Source organism: Bos mutus, chromosome 23, assembly GCF_027580195.1.
Source record: "Bos mutus isolate GX-2022 chromosome 23, NWIPB_WYAK_1.1, whole genome shotgun sequence".
Taxonomy (NCBI): Eukaryota; Metazoa; Chordata; class Mammalia; order Artiodactyla; family Bovidae; genus Bos; species Bos mutus.
In genome coordinates this window covers 4,296,644-4,315,227 of record NC_091639.1, presented here as the reverse complement: position 1 = coordinate 4,315,227, position 18,584 = coordinate 4,296,644, and the positions used below count along the sequence as shown (strand labels likewise).

At 51.4% G+C, this 18,584-nt stretch overlaps 1 protein-coding gene across 5 annotated transcripts in view; it reads right to left on the bottom strand.

Moving 5' to 3' along the window:
• RREB1 (ras responsive element binding protein 1) overlaps positions 1–18,584 on the bottom strand; it is a 166,815-nt gene that overhangs the window by 31,692 nt on the left and 116,539 nt on the right. For all 5 annotated transcript variants that reach the window (XM_070360939.1, XM_070360940.1, XM_070360936.1 and 2 more), the window contains 2 exons: positions 1,402–1,546; positions 805–941 (listed from right to left, as the gene is read on the bottom strand). In XM_070360939.1, the coding sequence (XP_070217040.1) occupies positions 805–941; positions 1,402–1,546 (282 nt within the window). The remainder of the gene's footprint in view (positions 1–804; positions 942–1,401; positions 1,547–18,584) is intronic.

Genomic DNA, 18,584 nt, shown 5'->3' with positions numbered 1-18,584 from the left:
CCATGGATTGGTGAGTCAGACAAACAGATGTCCACATTTCCGCACTCCCAAGCTGCCTTCTGAAACCCAAAGCTGCAGCCATGTACGCCCTGGCCTCTGTGCTGGGAACCTTCAGCTGGGCCTCTCAGGACGTGCTACTTTCAAGTCTCACGAGGCCTGGGGCTCCCCAGGGTAGCCCATCTGGAGGCAGAGGGGCTTGCCCAGCAGGATCACTGGGCTCCCTGCCCGATGACAACACAGCGATGAAGGTGGGGAAGGAGAGCCGAGGCCCTCAGCCCAGCCCCAAATTCTGCCAGAGGCTTCATCACCACCCGCTCGCCCCGCCTGGGACCACCGAGGATCAGAAAATCCACCTCCCGTCACTGCGGCTGCAACAGGCTTCATTCAGGTGCCGTGTCCTGCAGGACAGAACTCGGCCTTGCTCCCAAACGCTTTCCTGGCTTCCTGTGCTACTGGCCTAGTCCACGTGCCCACGAGCACTGCCCTGCCCTCCCATCCTTACCACCCACACGGGTGCACCTAACGAGCACTGCGGCTGCAACATCTTCTGTGCAGAAAACGTGTCTGCTGGCCAAAGTCCTATGCTAGGAGGCTCCCTGTGTGCAGGGACTAACAGGGTGGCCCAGGAGCCTTGCTCAGAGTGCAGGAAGCACTGGGACCCTGGGGAAGCCTCCTGCGGCCACAGCCACCTGTGTGGCCTTGCCAGTGCCCCCAGCGCTGTGACGGGCTCAGCCACAGGCTGGAGGGACGAGAGGGAGGTGCGTCGTACCCTGCACCAGCACGGCCTGCCTGGCTCGCTCCTACCTCAGCGGGTTATCCGAGTGCGTCTCCAGGTGGGTCTCCAGTCCGTACTTGCACACGAACTCCTTGAAACAGAGTGGGCAGTGAGACACCTCCTCCGCTTTCCTCTCTGCGTCGCCCAGCGACCCGTCCTCCACCATCTGAGCGGAAAGGAGAAACACGGAGTCACGAGGGCCCCCACGCGCTCTGACCAGGCGGCCGAACACGCCCCTGGCCCGCTCCTCCCTGCTCAGCCCCCTCATTCAACTGATGTCCATGGAGCGCCCAGTATCTGCCAGGCGCTGGGCATAAACGGGGGACGACAGGAGAGGCCCCAGGGCTGGGGAAGCCCCCATTCTAGCTGGAGAAACAAAAACAGCCTCGAACAACAGAACACGCTCTTTGCGTCAACAGCGGGCTCAGCCGGGGCTCCACAAAGCAAGGGCGGGCAGGCACGCTTTCCTCCAGGTACCCTATGAAACAGCGCAGGGAAACACAGCTGAAAAGCCTGGGGGTGGGGGTCTGCCAAGTCCCCAGACTGAGAAACTTAAGGCTGGGGGGATTTCGGCCAGGAGCCCCTGGGCTGCACGCACATTCGTGCGGGGGCGGGGCCGGGAGGACCTTTTTGGCTGGCGCTGGGTCTTCCTTCTCCGACTCCGCGTCATGACTCAGTTTCCTCTTGGAGGACAGCCGCCTGCGCTTCAGTGGGGATGGGGGGGCTGCGGCTGGAGAGCTGTTGGGGTCCTTCTCGTGGATCTTCATGTGTCTACAAAGAACACACACACATACAACGTGATCTAGGAAAGAAAACTGGGTTGGTTTCTTTAAAATGCCTTCTATTTGGGCACTGGTACTTAAAAGTTTTCCTTAGTTAAGAGATATGGGGGTGTAATTTATACAGTGACTTCGTTTTAAAAGCCTTATAATCTCCTTGAACCCCTCTTAAAGCTCTCACAACGAAGTGCTGGCCAAAAACGTGGCTCAGCACCTTGCTCTCTGTTGGGAGATGTTCATGAACTTCGCTGGCACCGAAGAGAGGAAAGCAAGCCATCTGATGATCTGCTCCACATATGCAGACAAGCTGCACCATTTGGGGACACATAATTCTACAGGCAAAAGGAGTCCCAGGTACCACCACCAGTTCACTCGGTGGCCCCGGAACCCACCCCCTGTCTACCAGGAGAGCGTGTCCTCTCTTGCCTTTGGAAACATGCTGGGATCAAATGTGAGAAGAGCTGACCGAGCACATGTCTGAAATGCCTCCGACCTGAAAGCCTGCCCTCGCTCTCTGAGGTCTTACGTGAACTCCCAGATCATGAGAGTGGCTGGGACAATGGTTAAGTTACCTGTTCCAACCCTGACATCTACAGGACCAGGAATATACGTACAAGGAAGGATTACATTAGTATGCACATGCCTGCTCCAAAAAGAGTGTTACGGGTGACCTGACTTAAGTGACCTTACATTATCAAGTTCTAAAACATTCTAGGAACCAGGTCCCAAGAGCTACAGGAAAGAAAGAATGGCATTACAAAAAGATAGTCAGTCTCAATTTCCTCGCTTTGTGACATGAGAGGTTGACTTTTCCTAATGACAGTCATCATTGGCATCACCATCTCTGAACAGGGTTAAACTGTGCCAGATGTGGGAATGTAGCCACGGCGCTTTATAAATAACTCTGATGGGATTATCGTACTGCAGACATTCTCAGGAATGGGAAGAAACAGCAACGTTTCCATAAATGATCCTGTCACACTTCTAAAAAGAACTTCAGTTCAGCTCATGCTCATTCTCTGCTGTACTTTATTTACCAGAGACAGGCTTGGGAGGAAAGGGCTGAGAAGCTCATGAACCATGAGGAGCAATAGTTCAGGCTCTCAGGCCAGTGATTCAACCCGGAAGGCTAGATTCTTCATCTCTGCCTCTAGGGACACCTGTGAGTCCTCCTCCTGTGAGTGTGTGGAGGTGAGAGCCAGGGCTTCCCTGGTTCTGATCCCGCAGACATATTCTTGAGGCTGGAGGGGTCCCTGGGCCAGCCCCTGACCACCCTAACCCCTGTCCAAAGAGCACCAGCCCAGTCATCCCCCAGCAGGTGAGAAGTGGCCTCATCTTTGAGGAGTGGGTTCAGGGAAGGTGGCTCAGGCCAACCCTCTGCTTTCTTAGGGGGACTCAGTGCGGTGGGTCAGAAAGATCTAGCGGGAGAAAATGGAAAAGAATCACAGGCAACCGTCATGCCCACATCCACACAATTCCTTGCTCAGGTTATCAGGGAATGAAGCTTTATTATTCTTCTTGGCCTCTTAAAGCCTTCAGAGAGTTAATGGGAGACAAACAGCTTTGTTCTAAGCACCCCCTCTATTTCAAGGCGGCTGAGAGTTAGGGAGACCATCACTTAATATCAGTGTATGGAGAAAAAAAATGGCTGGCAAGTTTCTTTCAACATTCCAAGTTTCTTTCAAGCGTATTCCACTTTCAGAAGTGTAAAAACATTTTTTTTTTTTTTAGGCATCTAAGAATTGAGGACGCTTACTCCTTGGAAGGAAGGTTATGACCAATCTAGATAGTATATTGAAAAGCACAGATATTACTTTGCCAACAAAGGTCCGTCTAGTCAAGGCTATGGTTTTTCCTGTGGTCATGTATGGATGTGAGAGTTGGACTGTGAAGAAAGTTAAGCGCCGAAGAATTGATGCTTTTCAACTATGGTGTTGGAGAAGACTCTTGCAAAGGAGATCCAACCAGTCCATCCTAAAGGAGATCAATCCCGGGTGTTCATTGGAAGGACTGATGCTGAAGCTGAAACTCCAATACTTTGGCCACCTCATGCGAAGAGTTGATTCATTGGAAAAGACTCTGATGCTGGGAGGGATTGGGGGCAGAAGGAGAAGGGGACGACAGAGGATGAGATGGATGGATGGCATCACCGACTTGATGGACAGGAGTCTGAGTGAACTCTGGGAGTTGGTGATGGGCAGGGAGGCCTGGCGTGCTGCGATTCATGGGGTCGCAAAGAGTCAGACACGACTGAAGAATTGAGGAAGTATGATAATACTAAGGGATGTAAATTAGTACCAAACCCATCGTTTCAACAGATCACTCAAAATTAACTTCAACAATGAACACCCTTTCTACAGCCGACAGGTTACTGGTATGATTAACACGAGGCCACGATCACTGTGAGGACACTGGGAATCAGAGCTGATGACTGCAAGCAGTTCACAAGCTCATCTCAAGCTACACCTTTTCTATCACGTGACATCAATGGTCATGAGATTGGTGCTTTACCATCTAGCTCCTAGGATTTAGGAGGGAGGTGGTTTTCAGGGAGCAGAGGAAGAGGGGGAGACTGGAGCCGGAGACCTCACCTAGACTAAGATCGATTTCGCAGATGAGGCCGGCGAAGTGCAGAGGCTGACGTGCCAGGGCCAACTCCAAGGTCTGTGCTATCTCCCAGACTGCCTCAAAGGCCGGGCCTCTGCCTCTCTGTTCCAGAGCACGGGCCGGAACCTTGGGGCTCTTTCCTGAGCCCCAGACACTTCCTCCCTGAGCGGCCGTGGCCCACTGTGTTGCAGTTGTCACCCAGCTCTAACCTGCAGGAGAAGGAAGGGCTCCAGGTTGGGCCTCGAGGCTCCCACCTCCAGTCCTGGCTTGTTGCTGATGGCAGCGGGACAGGACAAGGGCAAGGTCGTCTCCGGGGCTTGGAGGCGAGGACAAGGCTCCTGAACATGCTCCAGCTCCCTCACTGATCCCAGCTGGAGTTCAGAGCCATGCTCCTCCAGAGTCAAAACCTGCTCACTGGCCAAGACACAGGGGTTCCCAGCCTGTCCTCGTAGCGACGGGAGGCCCAAGCTCTGGAGGTACACTTAAGAGCTTGATTCGGGGCACTTCTGGACTTGGATGTGATCTGCACTTACAGACTCTTCCTACCCTGACCCCTCTGCTTCTCTCCAACAGCAGGAGTGGTCACAGGAGTGTCCACTTCCTCCCAGACGCTCACAGGAAGTGGGGTGAGTCGCCATGAGGGGCCACCGATGGCCTCTTCCCTGCAAAGCAAGGAGGAGACGACCCCATTTCTCTTCTTTAGAAGACCTGGCTCTGTTGTTCTTTCAGGTTTCATTTCAAGGGCTAATTCATCTAATTTCTAAGTTTCATCCTAAGAACCAACAAATTACACAAGCCTCAGGCCTGGAAGTGGGGTGAGATGCTGTCCAACCACCCACGTGGCACAGGAAGTCCCTCAGCCCTGTGCCGCCATTCAGTTCTGACTGAATAGTTCCAGCCACAAGGACTCTCCATTTCAACAAGGCCAAGCGTTAAAACCATCCTCCTTGCGTTGAGTCAGAACTTCTGTCCTTCCTTTAAACACCTGTCCGTCCTTGGGTGTGAAAGTCAGGCTGCTTCTCTGCTGCAGGGCCGCTCCTCACACAGTTCGCAGTGACGTCTGCGTCTCTCCCAAGTTCCCCTCCTTGGAACCAAGCAGCTCTGAGTCCTCCAGCCAGCGCCTCCCAGTTCTGCCCTCCAGAGTTCTCTGCTGGTAGAACCGGTCGCTACTCATCTTGGAATACTCTCCCGTTTGTGAATACCCTTCGTGAAGTGACGGGTCAGAAGTAAACACCTGTTTGCATGCGGTCTGAGTGTGGGGCACACACCAGGCTGGGACGACACGTCCTGAGGTCGTGCAGATGGAGCTGGGGTTCTGAGCGGGGGTGTAACAGCGACGTCACCCCCTCAGCTCCCGCTCAGACCCCCACAAGTCCTATCAAACTGCTGTCGAGCCCCGTGTGCTGCATCCCACAGCTGAGCAGTGAACAGCTCTTCTCTCTCCAGGGAGGCAAGAATGGGAAAAGTTGACGGTTTCTGTGGTACAGGAGCCTACACAGTGCGAAGGCTGCTGTGGTGCAGGAAGCTGGCTCTCACGCGCTATGGATGGGGCTGAACCCTGGCAGCAACTTTCCCCCAAAGCAGCTGAGTGACAGGGATCTGAGTTTTAATCCATATGCCCTTTATTCCAATAATTCCACTCCCGGAAACTTGTCTTGAAGCCTAATAACTGGAAAAAGGTTCAAAGACCTATGCAAAAGGATGAACACAGATGGAAACGCAACAAACGCTGCGAGCCGCAGGGTTCCTGGCTGGTCCTAACACTGAACGCTGACCGCGCCGCTGTCCCGCTTGCTCCTCCTCCGTCCTGGGCCGGGTGAGCTTCTAAAGCACGGGTTCAGGCCCGCGCTCTTCGTCAACGCCTCTGGTGGTCCACTCGTGCACCTGCCCGCTTCTGGGGCCTCCCCCGCGGGCCCCTGCCCTGGTCCTGGGCACGTTCACTCCGGTGCTCCCCACGCCTGCTCAAGCACGACAGCCGCCAGACCCCAGTCATGTTCTTTAACCCTTCACGCTGCTCACAGGGCCATTCACTACCAGAGCGGGAGGCTGACACTTTCTGGACGTTAAGCGTTACACCTCTCCCAGGCTCATTCTTCAGTGTACCAGCAACCTTGCATAAGTCCACCAGGGAGAAAAACAGCCCAGAGAACTGGGAAATGAAACCTTCTTATCTCGGGGGTAAGAGTCCTTGAAAAACCCTCCGCAAGTTTAAAGGAGCACCTTGTAGAAGGTGTCCCCATAGCAGGTCTCAAGCCTCCTCCAAGCTTGCCCGCGTCTGATTTACGAGTGAAGGTCAAAGCTCAGGCAGGATCTAGATAGCGCCAGGGTCTGCTTGCATCTCAGTCTGAACTTCCACACAGGTTTCAGTGATCTGGGCTCTGAAAGACCTGACCCTCTGAGTGAATGGCATTGTGAGGAAGGTCACCCTTTTCGGTCAACGGACGCGAACTGTACACTAAGCTAGCCCCCAGCACCACTTGGGGCCCCGCCCGGTTCCCACCAGACCGCAGCCAACAGGTTCACACAGGTTTTTACAGCCTCATTACAGACGGCTCCCCATCCCTACCCGGGCTGGCTGTGCTTTTACAACAAAGCCTCGTGATAACCAGAGAGGGAGCAGATGAGATTAAGAGGCACTGCAGCCCTACGGCCTACTTTCTGGGTTGAAGAAAAGTTAAATCTCCAGAAGGATTTGTGTGTTTTCCCATCAGAAGCTGGGGGAGGAGTTCCAGGGTGCGGAGAGTGACCGTGTAAGTCAATCAGGCCCTGGGCTGGCAACGCCTGGGTGGAGAGTGAAGACAGGCGGAAGTGGGCCCACAGGCACCTTCTGGTGAGCAGGTGTGGTCAGGCTCGGTCACGCTCACCCAGAAGCAGGCCCGCCAGCCACAGCGGGGTGTGGGGAAGGAGGCGTGATCCGCCTAACAGGCTGAAGGGACGGAGCCTGGGGAAGGGTCTAGAAGGCAGCAGGGCATGAGGCACAGGACTTGGAGAGGCGTCCCCCGCGGTCTGCATCCTCTGGCGGCAAGGTGCTCCGGGTGGAACAGCTGGACGCTGCACACCCCCAGTGGCCAGGCCCCTGCAGTGCGCCACATGGCCAGTGGAGGCTGCGACCACAGAGGCTTCCTCCTCGTCCCCGACACTTGAGGGAAACGTGTCCTGAGACCAGGGGCCGCCTGCTCTCCTTGTGCCGACCATGGCCTGGTCCTCTGGCGCTGCTGTGCCAGGACAACTTGGCCGTGTGGGAAGTCAGGGGATCTCAGCTCAGGGCAGGCACAGCTGGGGCCCAGGGCCACGGGACTTGTGAACACACACCTGCCTCAGCCCTCTCCGCAGCCCCGCTCCAGGTTCCTGCTCCGTCTCAGTCTCACGGGAGGCCTTGGAACAGACACTTCTGTACCGATGGGCCAGGCTGGGGTCACGACACCTGAGGAGCATCTCCCCTCCCGCCCCCCCTTCTGCAGGCCATGTTCCTCTCCGATGTCCCGCTGACACTGGAAGCCACCACTTTCAGAAAAGGATCTCAGGACAAGCCTCCGGCCGACTAGTCAGAAGACAGAGCCTGTAATGCTCCTTCTCAAGTCCTCCCCTCCTGACCTTCAAATCCAGTGCGGGGAGCTTGGCGGTCAGCCCCGCTCAGTGAATACCAGCTCGTAAAAACCCCATTCTAGGCCTGCTCCTCATAGCCCGGCCTTTCAATATGACTTCCCTGAACCCTCTTGTACTTTCCCCCTTTACCTGTCCTTGTTTTGCTAAAATAATCTTTCACTTACTGTAATGCTCCCCATGAGTTACTTGGCTCCCTTGTTTAGAACACTCACGAAGACACTCAGTACCCATTTCCATGTAAAACTATGGATTCTGAAAAGAACAAAGGGAAGACCCCAGAGGCCGCGTGAGCTGACTGCTGTCCTGGCCCATCTGGTGTTAATGCAGAGAATCAGAGTGGCCGCTCTCCTCTCCGACAGCCCCTGGCAATTTCAGGGCAGCCGCCTGGTGCGTGGACTCTTCTCACCCCCGGGCTGAACGCCTCCCTGTCTTCAGCCTCCCGTACACCCAGGGCCGGCTGTGGCCCAGCAGGGCCTGGATCTGGGGTCTTCGGCGAGGGAGGCTTTCAGCTGGGAGCCATCCCCTCTGAGGGCAGCATTTGCCACCTGTGCCCCCGGAGAAGGCCCTTCCATGGCAGAGAGCTAAGAACCAACGCTTCAAGGCGGGAAGGGAGCACACGAGGCGCCCAGATCTTTCCTCACTTCGGCCCCGAGGGGAGCTTGCCTTCCCCTTCTACCCAGATGGCAGAACCCAGCTGTTCACATCCTTTTTCAGTGAGGAGGAGGAAAAGACGACTCTCTGGGGAGGAAGGGGGTGCCCAGGAGCTCTGGGCTGCTCCCCAGCCTTTTAAAAAGAGGAACGAGAAGTGCCTGGGCTGGGCCATTCGAGACGGCCTGCCGTGCCACAGGAGGAAGGCTGCCATGGGTGCAGGAGGCCACCACCACAGCAGGGGCACCATCTAGCATGACCTGGGGGCCGGCGAGACACAGAGAAAATGAATAGGGCCCCGCAGATGAGCCTCACCTGGGAACACCAACTAGACCACACAACCCTGCCCCTGAGTGCGGCTTATGGCCCTGCATCTGAGCAGAATGAAGACTCGCCGGGGGCAACACAATGGACCACGTGACATGCTGTGGGGAAGGAGGGTCCAGGTGTGCCTGTGCCCTCAGCTGAACCCTGAGCCGTCGCAGACCTCAGTCATACCGCCTGCAAAATGGGCAGGCCTCCCAAGGGCGCTGGGTTACAGAAGCCGAGAGCGAAGCTGGAGAGCAGCTGCTGCGTCCCAGTGACCCATTACGCAACCGCATCTCTGGTTTAAGGAAACACGCTCTCCCGGCTGAAGGCCAACGAGCTCTCCATCAGCCCGGAGTCCTGCAGGAAGCAGAGGAGAAAGGCCATCGAGGAGGAGGAAGGTGTGCATGCACACCCCCGCCACAAGTGGGATCTTGTGTGGTAGACACCCGTGCTAGGACTTCTGTGTTGCTCATTCACTCTTTTATTTTTTTTGCGGGGGGGGGGGGGGGGGGAGGAGGGAGTGTAAAATTTGCTGCTAATCACCTTCCTTAACAAATCAAAAAAAAACGTTGACAGTTTCGATGTCTGCTAGCACCGGCTTGTTCAGCCCAAACAGGTTGGACAAGTTGAATATTTAAACAAAGGTGGAAAAATGCGAGGTATAAAGCAGGACGTGCTGAGTGGCCTACAGCCAGCGCCCTGCAGGTTTAAGTTTGTGATCTAAGGCTGGCTCCCTCTCTTCCTCTGCCCTCCTCGCTTTGCTGCTTTCACGGTTATCAAACTGAATGGGACACAGACTCGGCTCAAAGTTCCTGGCTGTCAGGTGAGGGGGGCGTGTGTGAGAGAAGGGAGCCGAGGCCGCCTCCCCACGCCGCATCCTGTTCCAGGGCCTTGCCACCCGTGACCTGACTTCCACCAGGCACAACTGCCAGGCCGCTCAAGTGTGGGCAAGCAAGGATGCTCCAGATTTTGATGCCATTCGCCACTTTTACCTGGTGCAACCGAGCTTCCGAAATGTTTAGACAAGATAGGTCAAGACACCGTACCACCTGCACCCAACGTTTCTTCTGCGTCTGCTTAATCCCCAACACAAACTAAGAGACAAACACCACCTCTGCCAGAACAGAAGACAAGCTAAGTTGTAAACCTCAGCATCCAGTCGGCCAAATGGTAGGAGACAATTTAATTAGGAAGCAGATCATAAATGTGAGAAACAGTGATGCAAAGAAAGAAACGCCTGGCTGGTGTTTACCACCTGCCCGTGCTGGGACGGTCCTGTGAACAAACTCTCTCCAGCGTATGGGGACTTAAGCTGGTCCTTCAGAAGAAAAGGCAGAATCAAACTGAGAGACATTTTTCAAATATCCTTTCAAAAAATCAAATAAGCTCTGCTGGAGGAGTTGAAGGGGTCGCTCTGCCATTTCCTTATACTTGGCGTCTCACAGGAGGAATAAAATCCTATGACAAATTCCTGCCACCTGTTCTTTTTCTCAGAGAAGAGTGGTAGCTTTCTACCACGTGCAGACTTCTCAAATGTACAGTAAGAGTTTTGCAAAGGACTGCAGATGATCGCCAACAGCAAGTGCACATCCAAGTGAAAAATGTACAAACACCACAGAACAAGCAGTTCAAAAAAAGAACAACAACGAACTGGAAGTCTGCAAATAGCGATGAGGCTGTGCACAACTCAGAGAGGATACAGGAACAAGAAATCCTGTGCTCACGCTGTCGCGTCCTTGGGACGCAGCCTGCAATCCTCAAGGTGAAAGGGCACAGGGTCTGCTCTCTCGGCTTTGTAAATACCCGTGCTCACTGTCACAGAGGAGGGACTAGTGGGTTAGACTTTCCTCGGGGAGAAGAAAGAGGAAGCAAACTACCATCTGCTGAATATTTGACGTGAGCCAGAGGTGTCAGTATGTATTACAGCATTTAATCCTCGTAAGAACAACTTCTCCGAGCAAAGCACCACCCCCGTTACAGACGAAGGGATGGAGGCCCCTGTCCCCGTTCTGAGGAGCATCCTTACCAGCCTCAGCCAGAGAGGAAGGAAGAACTCTCGGGGGACCCACAGAGAGGCTGCCTTTATTTCAACAATGACTGAAGTTGAAATAAAAGCGTACAAATTTCAATTCCAGCCAACAAGATGTAAAGAGAGGCTGAAAACGTTTAAGTATAATCAAACAATAAACCATTTGGTGAAAGATTAATAAAGCTATTGGGGAAAAGTGGTAACTTAAGACATTCTGCTGTGATAAATGGACTTATAAATGTTCACTCTCAAGGGGAAAGTTCTGGGCCTCTTAATAACGCAGACTTCCAAGAGACGGAAAAGCATGTTAAGTGGAATGATCAAGGAATGGGGTAATACACTTCAATGACTTTTTTTTCCTGCTTAAAGAGAAAAAAAGGTTTCCACTTTCATAATAGAAAAGGCCTTTAAAACTGTACCAGAAGTATGCCCATTCCAGTAGAGAGTCCTAAATATACTGAAACCGCCTTGTAACCAAGTACTATCACGGAACAACCAACTCTTCACAGGACAGCCGCCAGAGCTGAGGGCCACGCGTGCAGCTCAGTCACACGGTTGTGCTGACTGCACAGACGACGAAGTTAAAACCTTTCACACAAAGCCCTCAGTCTTCAGAGGGCTGCCACGTACATCATCTTCTAAGGGCACCCGAGAGTGGAAAGGCTCCTGAGCGCCCCCGAAAGGCGTTTTCCCTCTGGGGAAGGGAACACTAAGTTACAGGTAAGAACTGTGTTAGCATTTTCCCCCTGCTTTTTAATAGGAATATTCTCAAGAAAACAAAACGCTCACATAGTCCTGGGTAGGGGGACCCCCAGACTCTCATCCTACAGTGACCTCCTCCTGATGCCTCCTTCTTCCCTCACAGGGACCGGGGAGCAGGCACCCGTGACTGAGACTCGTTTCCAGGTGGGGTGGGCCGAGCCCCGCGTGCGCACCTCCACTCCTGAGAAGGGGCAGGCATGAGGCCAGAGAGAGCGTGCCCCCAGGCACCTGACCATCACCATGGCTACTTTTCACAGGGCGCTTCCTCTTGCTGGACCCGGAGGGTACAGAAGCAACCCTCCTGACGCGCGGCCTGGTCTCCGCTCCTCCCACCTTCAGTGCCGGCCACCTGTTCCGACCCCAGCGCAGCGCAGACTCTCAGCCCCAGCGCAGCGGCAGAGGCCGAGGCCTGGCTGCTCCTGAGCGGCTGAGGGTGCCGTGCTAAATTCAGAGCCTCCGCGCTCTCATCTGTCACGGAGCAGGTCACATTTCTGTGCGGCCAATGTTCTCTTCCAGCATAATAGGAACACAGAAGCCTCTGTTCCTGAAGACGGCCCATGATGTGGGGGCGTCCCCGGCCTGTCTCCTGTGGGGAGGGATGGACTCAGGCATGTCCACGGCAGCAGGAGAGCGAGGCAACCGGATGACTGACACTCCAGGGGCGTCCCCGCCTCACCTCTACCTTCTGCACGCAGGGCTAAGGACACAGCCTGCTCTTTCTGCACTCCCCTCTCAACAACGGGGAAGTCGGGAAAGCGTGCTCCCGCCAGCGTCTCCCTCCTGTGTGTCCCTAACATGACAAGGACTCCGAGACTCTCTCTACAGCTTAAAGGTCTACAGTTTGTAAGATGAGGAGCAAAGGAGAAATTGATTTCCTATTTTCCGAGGCCATTATAGCTGCAAAAGGAAAATCCCCGTCTCAGAGGTCTGATTCTTTCCAGAGGAGACTTGTTGCCATTCTCTCTTTCAAGCATCATCGCTTCTTCACAGCTCTGCTGTCCAGCACTTTCCGGAAAGTTTTTGCACATTGCAAAGCTCAGTGCCCTTTTTCCTACACTGAGCTCTCCCAGAGGGCGTGCTCTGGCTCAGTTTCCCAAGTTTGTTTTGGAAGACAAGCACTGCTCAATCCAAAATTTCAACATGGGAGCAACTGATAAAGAGTTCTGGGAAGTTCAAAGCTGGAGCTGCAGCAATGTTTCCGTGATACCTGTTTTGCACTGCGATGGCAACCTATTAGTCTGCTCAGGAACTAAGCTGTGGTTCGAAAGGTTTGGGATAAAGGATTTTCAAACCTCAAAAACATGAGAATCCGCAGACAGGGAAGTGGTAACTTGAAAAACCGTCCCACATATGGTAATAAATTGAGATAGTCTCCCCCGAAACTTCTTTAAAATAAGCTGGAATCTGTATCACTCCAGTCTCCCTGTTTACCAGATATACAACTACTTTAAAAATAATTTAAATGCATTTCCTGGAATGACATTATAGTAAGTTATGGGCTGTACCTGAGCTACAGGGCAACTATCAACATGACGACACATAATTTAACCTGCTGATTCAGCGGTTTATTTTTCTTTTTATTAATATGATATTTCTAAAGGGTTGACTACAAGGTGATGGTCCTCTCATAAAACTAAGGTAAAAGAAACTACAAAAAGGTCGATTAACCTAATAAATGATGATAACAAACACACTCTCATATGAGTACGAGTGGCTGAAGGAGACAGAGTGACTTGCCTTTAGACAGAGGGTGGCTGCAAAGGGCGCCTCATTAAAATTAGCTAAGAGGAAACTGAACTGAAAAGGGCGGAGCTCCAGGGGTCCGTGCTGTGAGATGGATGAGCCCCTCTGGGTGCTGAAGCAGCCAGAGTCCGGGGTGGAGCCCAGATCTGCCTCCTCCACGGCTGCTCAGCTCTAAATCCGGGGAAGGTGGGGCTTATCCAGGGGAAAGGGCACATGGAGGCCGGTGCACCACGCGTGTGCGTGTGGACGCCCTCAGGAACGGGGTGAGCAGGAGGCCGATGGCAGGGGTCCTACGAGTTCCCAGACCAGCCCTGGCGAGTCAGGGCTTGGCACTCTGGATCTAGAGATCCACACCATGGGGGCTCATGTTTCGGCAGGGGTCTTACTGAATCTGCACCCCCGAGGGGAGGACACAGCAAGGAGCTGTGTCATAGGAGGCTGGCGCAGGAAAGGGGGCCCAGGACGGGTTAGAACAAGGCAGAGCAGAGACAGGGGCGGGAGTCTAGGCTGTACACGCCCGGCCTCCGCCTGGGCTCCGGAGCCCCCAATGGGGAGTCCCCGGCTCTCCTGGCCCAGATGCTGCGGCGGACCTCGGGGAGCGGCAGGACGGCCGCGGAAGGCAAATGAGAAACAGAGCTCTGGTCCTGAGAAGCAAACACACAGCCCACTGACTTCCTCCCAGGCTAGGAAAGTCAAGCAAGGATGCGACTCATCAGAACCAGGGGGCGCACTGTCTTTTCAGTCCCAGAGCAGCTCTGGGCCCTGACGAATGTAACATAGATACATGTCCAGGAGAGACCACAGCTCACCATCCCGGCATCAGATCTGGAACAGATCCACCGGACCAATGAATCTACTTCTGCTCTCTCTGGTACATTTTTGTAAGTGTTTTCACATTTTTATAATTTTGTCCCCCCAAAAGTACAGTTTCACCAACAAACGAAGGTGGTGATGACTGTGACTGATTACCAAACACCAAATGTTCTTTTTAACCCATGGTTTGCAATTTTCTGCAGCAAAGACAAAAAAGGAGTGTAATAAGCTCAAATATCCTAAGTAAATTCTTTAAAATTTAAGTTATAGGTTTAGGATAGCAAAAACAGAAAAAACCTCTTCATTTATTTTCTGGCATCTTACGACTAGTCAGCCAGCCGCTGTGCTTACTTCAGTAGCACATGCAACCTTAGTGAAGCACTAATGAGCTGACATTATCTTATGCGCACTGCATGTGCTAATTCCCACAGTCAATTCCCACTGAATCTCCACAACGCTCCCATCGGTACAGACATCACTGCCTTTTACGGATGAAGTAACCAAGACACAGAGAGGTCAGTTAACCTGCCAGGGTCACACAGCGAGGAGTGCATGCCGCTCAGAGATTATCACAGGATGCCGTCAGCTCTGAAAACACAAACTCAGAAACACCCTTCAGCCAGGACATTCCCCAGGTCGCTGCAAGCCTTCACAACGCTTTCACAAACACTGCACTTGAGTGCAAGTTCTACGTGAGGTTTTACCATGCCACTTTGGTGAAGTACAGAAAAATCAGAGATTTCTGAAAAGTTCTGCAGAAGTAAAACTAGAATTCAGTTCCCAACAATTAGTCCTCTCCTGTAAATCAAGATGACTCACACAATAAAATCAGCACAAAATAAAAAATTAGCACAAAATAAAATCAACACAAAATAAAAAATTTCTGCTTTAGAAGAAAAATACTCATAAACAGTAATGTACATAGATGAGAATCTCAGGGTAATATCAATGGTTGGTCTAGAAAAAATTCAATATAATTTTTAAGAACACACGCATGCTAAGTTGCTTCAGTCATGGCAGACTCTTTAAAAGCCCATGGACTGCAGCCCGCCAGGCTCCTCTGTCCATGGGATTCTCCAGGCAAGAATACTGGGGTGGGCTGCCACGCCCTCCTCCAGGGGATCTTCCTGACCCTGGAATCAAACCCGCGTCTGTTATATCTCCTGTATTGGCAGGTGGGTTCTTTACCACTAGCTCCACCTTATAAAAATCAATAGAAAGTGATTTCAGGCTCACCAAATAGAGTGGACTATGCTAGTTGGATGGCTCAAATAGTTTAACATCGAAAATGTTTTACTACTGGAAATTATTTTGAAAGAGGGTAAAGCTTGAAAGAGTGCTTTTTTCTAATATACAAAGTGACATATATTTTTTCTAATATACAAAAAACTGTATCAATTATTTCTCATGGCCTCTAAGCCTGACAGCCTATGTTCAAACCTTGGCACTGACTTTGATCCTAAGCAAGCTTCCTCATCTGCAAAATGGGATGATAACTGTACAAACCTTACAGGTAAGAGCACATGAAGATAAACAAAGATCTATGAGGAAACAGAAGGACGATGTATAAATCAGCTGGAACTGACAGTACTGCTAAAAAACACTCCACCCAACAACAGCAAGAACACACGCCCTTCTCAACAACACAAGACGTTCTCCAGGATAGACCATGTGCTCAGCCATAAACCTAGCCTCAATAAATTAAAGGAAAAAAAAATTGAAATCATGGAAAGCTTTCTTCAATTAACAATGCAATGAAGTTCAAAATTAGTAATACAAAGAAAGCTGTAAATATGTGAAATCAAATATACTCCTAAATAACCAATGGAAAAATCACAGAAAAATTAGAAAATACTTTGAGATGAATGAAAAGGAAAATACAACATACAAAAATTTATGGAATGTTATGAAAGCTATGTTTAAAGAAATATTTACAGCTGTAAATACCAGTCATAAAAACATTCTCGAATAGTCTTCTACCTGAAACACTAGAAAGAGATGAGCAAGCTAAACTCAGAGCAAACAGGAGAGAAACAGTCATGCTTAGAGCGGAAAATTTTAAAAATAGAGAACAGAAAAGCAACAGAGGAAAATAAATCAACAAACTGAAAAGTTACTTCTTTTAATGCTAAGTCGCTTCACTACTGTCTGACTCATTGCAACCCACTGGCTGTAGCCTGCCAGGCTCCTCTGTCCGTGGGATTCTCCAGGCAAGAACGCTGGAGTGGACTGCCATGCCCTCCTCCAGGGGGTCTTCCCGACCCAGGGATGGAAGGTCTTTTACGTCTGTGCGTTGGCAGTCGGGTTCTTTACCACTAGCGCCACCTGGGAAACACCTGTTTCTCTGACGAGACGACCAATAAAATTGTTAAATGTTCAGCTAGATTGACTACGGAAAAAAACTGAAAAGACTCAAATTACTAACATCAGGAAGGAAAGAGGAGACGTTACTGACCTTACAGAATAAGGAGGACTGCAAGGAGACACTAAGGACAACCATACGCCAACCAAGCAGATAACGTCCATGAGATGGCCGAGCTCCTGCAAAAGTCGCAACTACGGGAACTGACTCCGAGAAGAAACAGAGAACGTGACGAGACCCATCTCAAGCAAAGGACCTGGATTAGTCCTATACAAACCTCTCGGGAAGAAAAGCCCGGATGGCTTTGCCGATGAATTCTACCACGTATTTACATGAAAGGAATTAATATCAACTCTTCACGAACTCTTCCAAAACAGAGAGGAGGACGACAGAATATTTCACACCTCACTCTATGTGGCTCGTAATTACCTCAAAGAAATGCAAGCAACCCGGAATATCCAAAACAATCCAGGGAGAGAACGAAGTTCAGAGATTCGCATCTCCCAATTTCCAAAGTCACCCAGAGCCACAGTGATCGAGGCCGTGTTAGGCCTTGGGAGAGACACACAGACCAACGGAAGAGACCTGGCAGCGCAGATGGGACCCTCACGTTTACGGGTGACTGAGTATTGGTAAGGGTGCTGAGACAACTCAGTGGAGGAAGAGAAGGTTTTAAACAGACAGTACAAAAGGCTGAACCTGGATTCCTTCCTTACACTCTACACAAATGTCAACTCAAAATGAGGTGTAGACGTAAATGTGAAAACATCGAAATTATGGACTCATGGGGCTGCACTTCACACCTGGTGGGGTGGCTGTCATGAAGAAGACTGACAGTAACCAGTGTGGGCAAGGGTGTGTAAGACTGCAGTCCTCACACACTGCTGGTGGGAGTGCAAAATGATGCAGCTCCTCTGGGAAACAGCGTGGCTATTTCCCAAAATGTTAAACATGACCCCGCAACTCCCCTCCTCAGTGGCTACCCAAGGGAAACAGAAACACATGTCCACACATAACCTGTACAAGAATGTTCACAGCAGCATTACTTGTAAGGGCCAAAAAACAAAACCACTCAAATGTCTGCTGACTGATGAAGAGGTGAATAAAACGTGGTATGGCCCTACAATGGATTGTTACATGACAAGAAAAAAGATGCTACAACGTTGATGAATGTTTGTTTAAAGCGTTAAAGCTAAGTGAGAGAAGTTGGTTAGGAAAGCCTGCGCGTTCCATGAGAAGTCCACAGAAGGCGAAGGCACCGGGGAAGCAGGGCTCGAGGGTGGGACGTAAGGAGAAGCCACTGTGAGTGGCTGTGGGCTTCCTTCTGGGACAATCAAAGTGCCCTCAAATGGGGTAGGAGAAAGCGAGGAAATTGCCTGAGAAAGTAATACTTCCAGGATTAGATTTTGATACAGAAGAACAAAGAATTTTTTTTTAAGCAGGAGGAATAAAAGAGAGCAAGCAAAACAAAACAAATGGCACACAGAAGGCAAAATGATACTAACAGGCTAATGTGGAAGCAAAAAGCTAAAGCTAAAAATTATTGCTGTTTAGTCTCTAAGTCACGTCTGACTTCTTTGAGACCCCATGGACTGTAGCCCGGCCGGCTCCTCTGTCCATGGGATTTCCCAGGCAAGAATACTGGGGTGGGTTGCTATTTCCTTCTCCAGGGGATCTTCCTGACCCAGGGATCGACCCTATGTCTCCTGCATGGCAGGCAGATTCTTTACCACTGAGCCACTTGGGAAGCCCAGAAGCTAAAAAATTAAAATAAACATTCTTAGGAGATGAGGGGCAAAAAGAATAGGAAATTATGTATATATATATAAAAAGGTAACACCTTTCACGGAGAAGGCAATGGCACCCCACTCCAGTACTCTTGCCTGGAAAATCCCATGGATGGAGGAGCCTGGTAGGCTGCAGTCCATGGGGTCGCTAAGAGTCGGATACGACTGAGCGACTTCACTTTCACGCACTGGAGAAGGAAATGGCAACCCACTCCAGTGTTCTTGCCTGGAGAATCCCAGGGACGGGGGAGCCTGGTGGGCTGCCGTATATGGGGTCGCACACACAGAGTCAGACACGACTGAAGCAACTTAGCAGCAGCAGCAGCAACACCCTTCATCAAAATCCTTTAATATACTGATACAT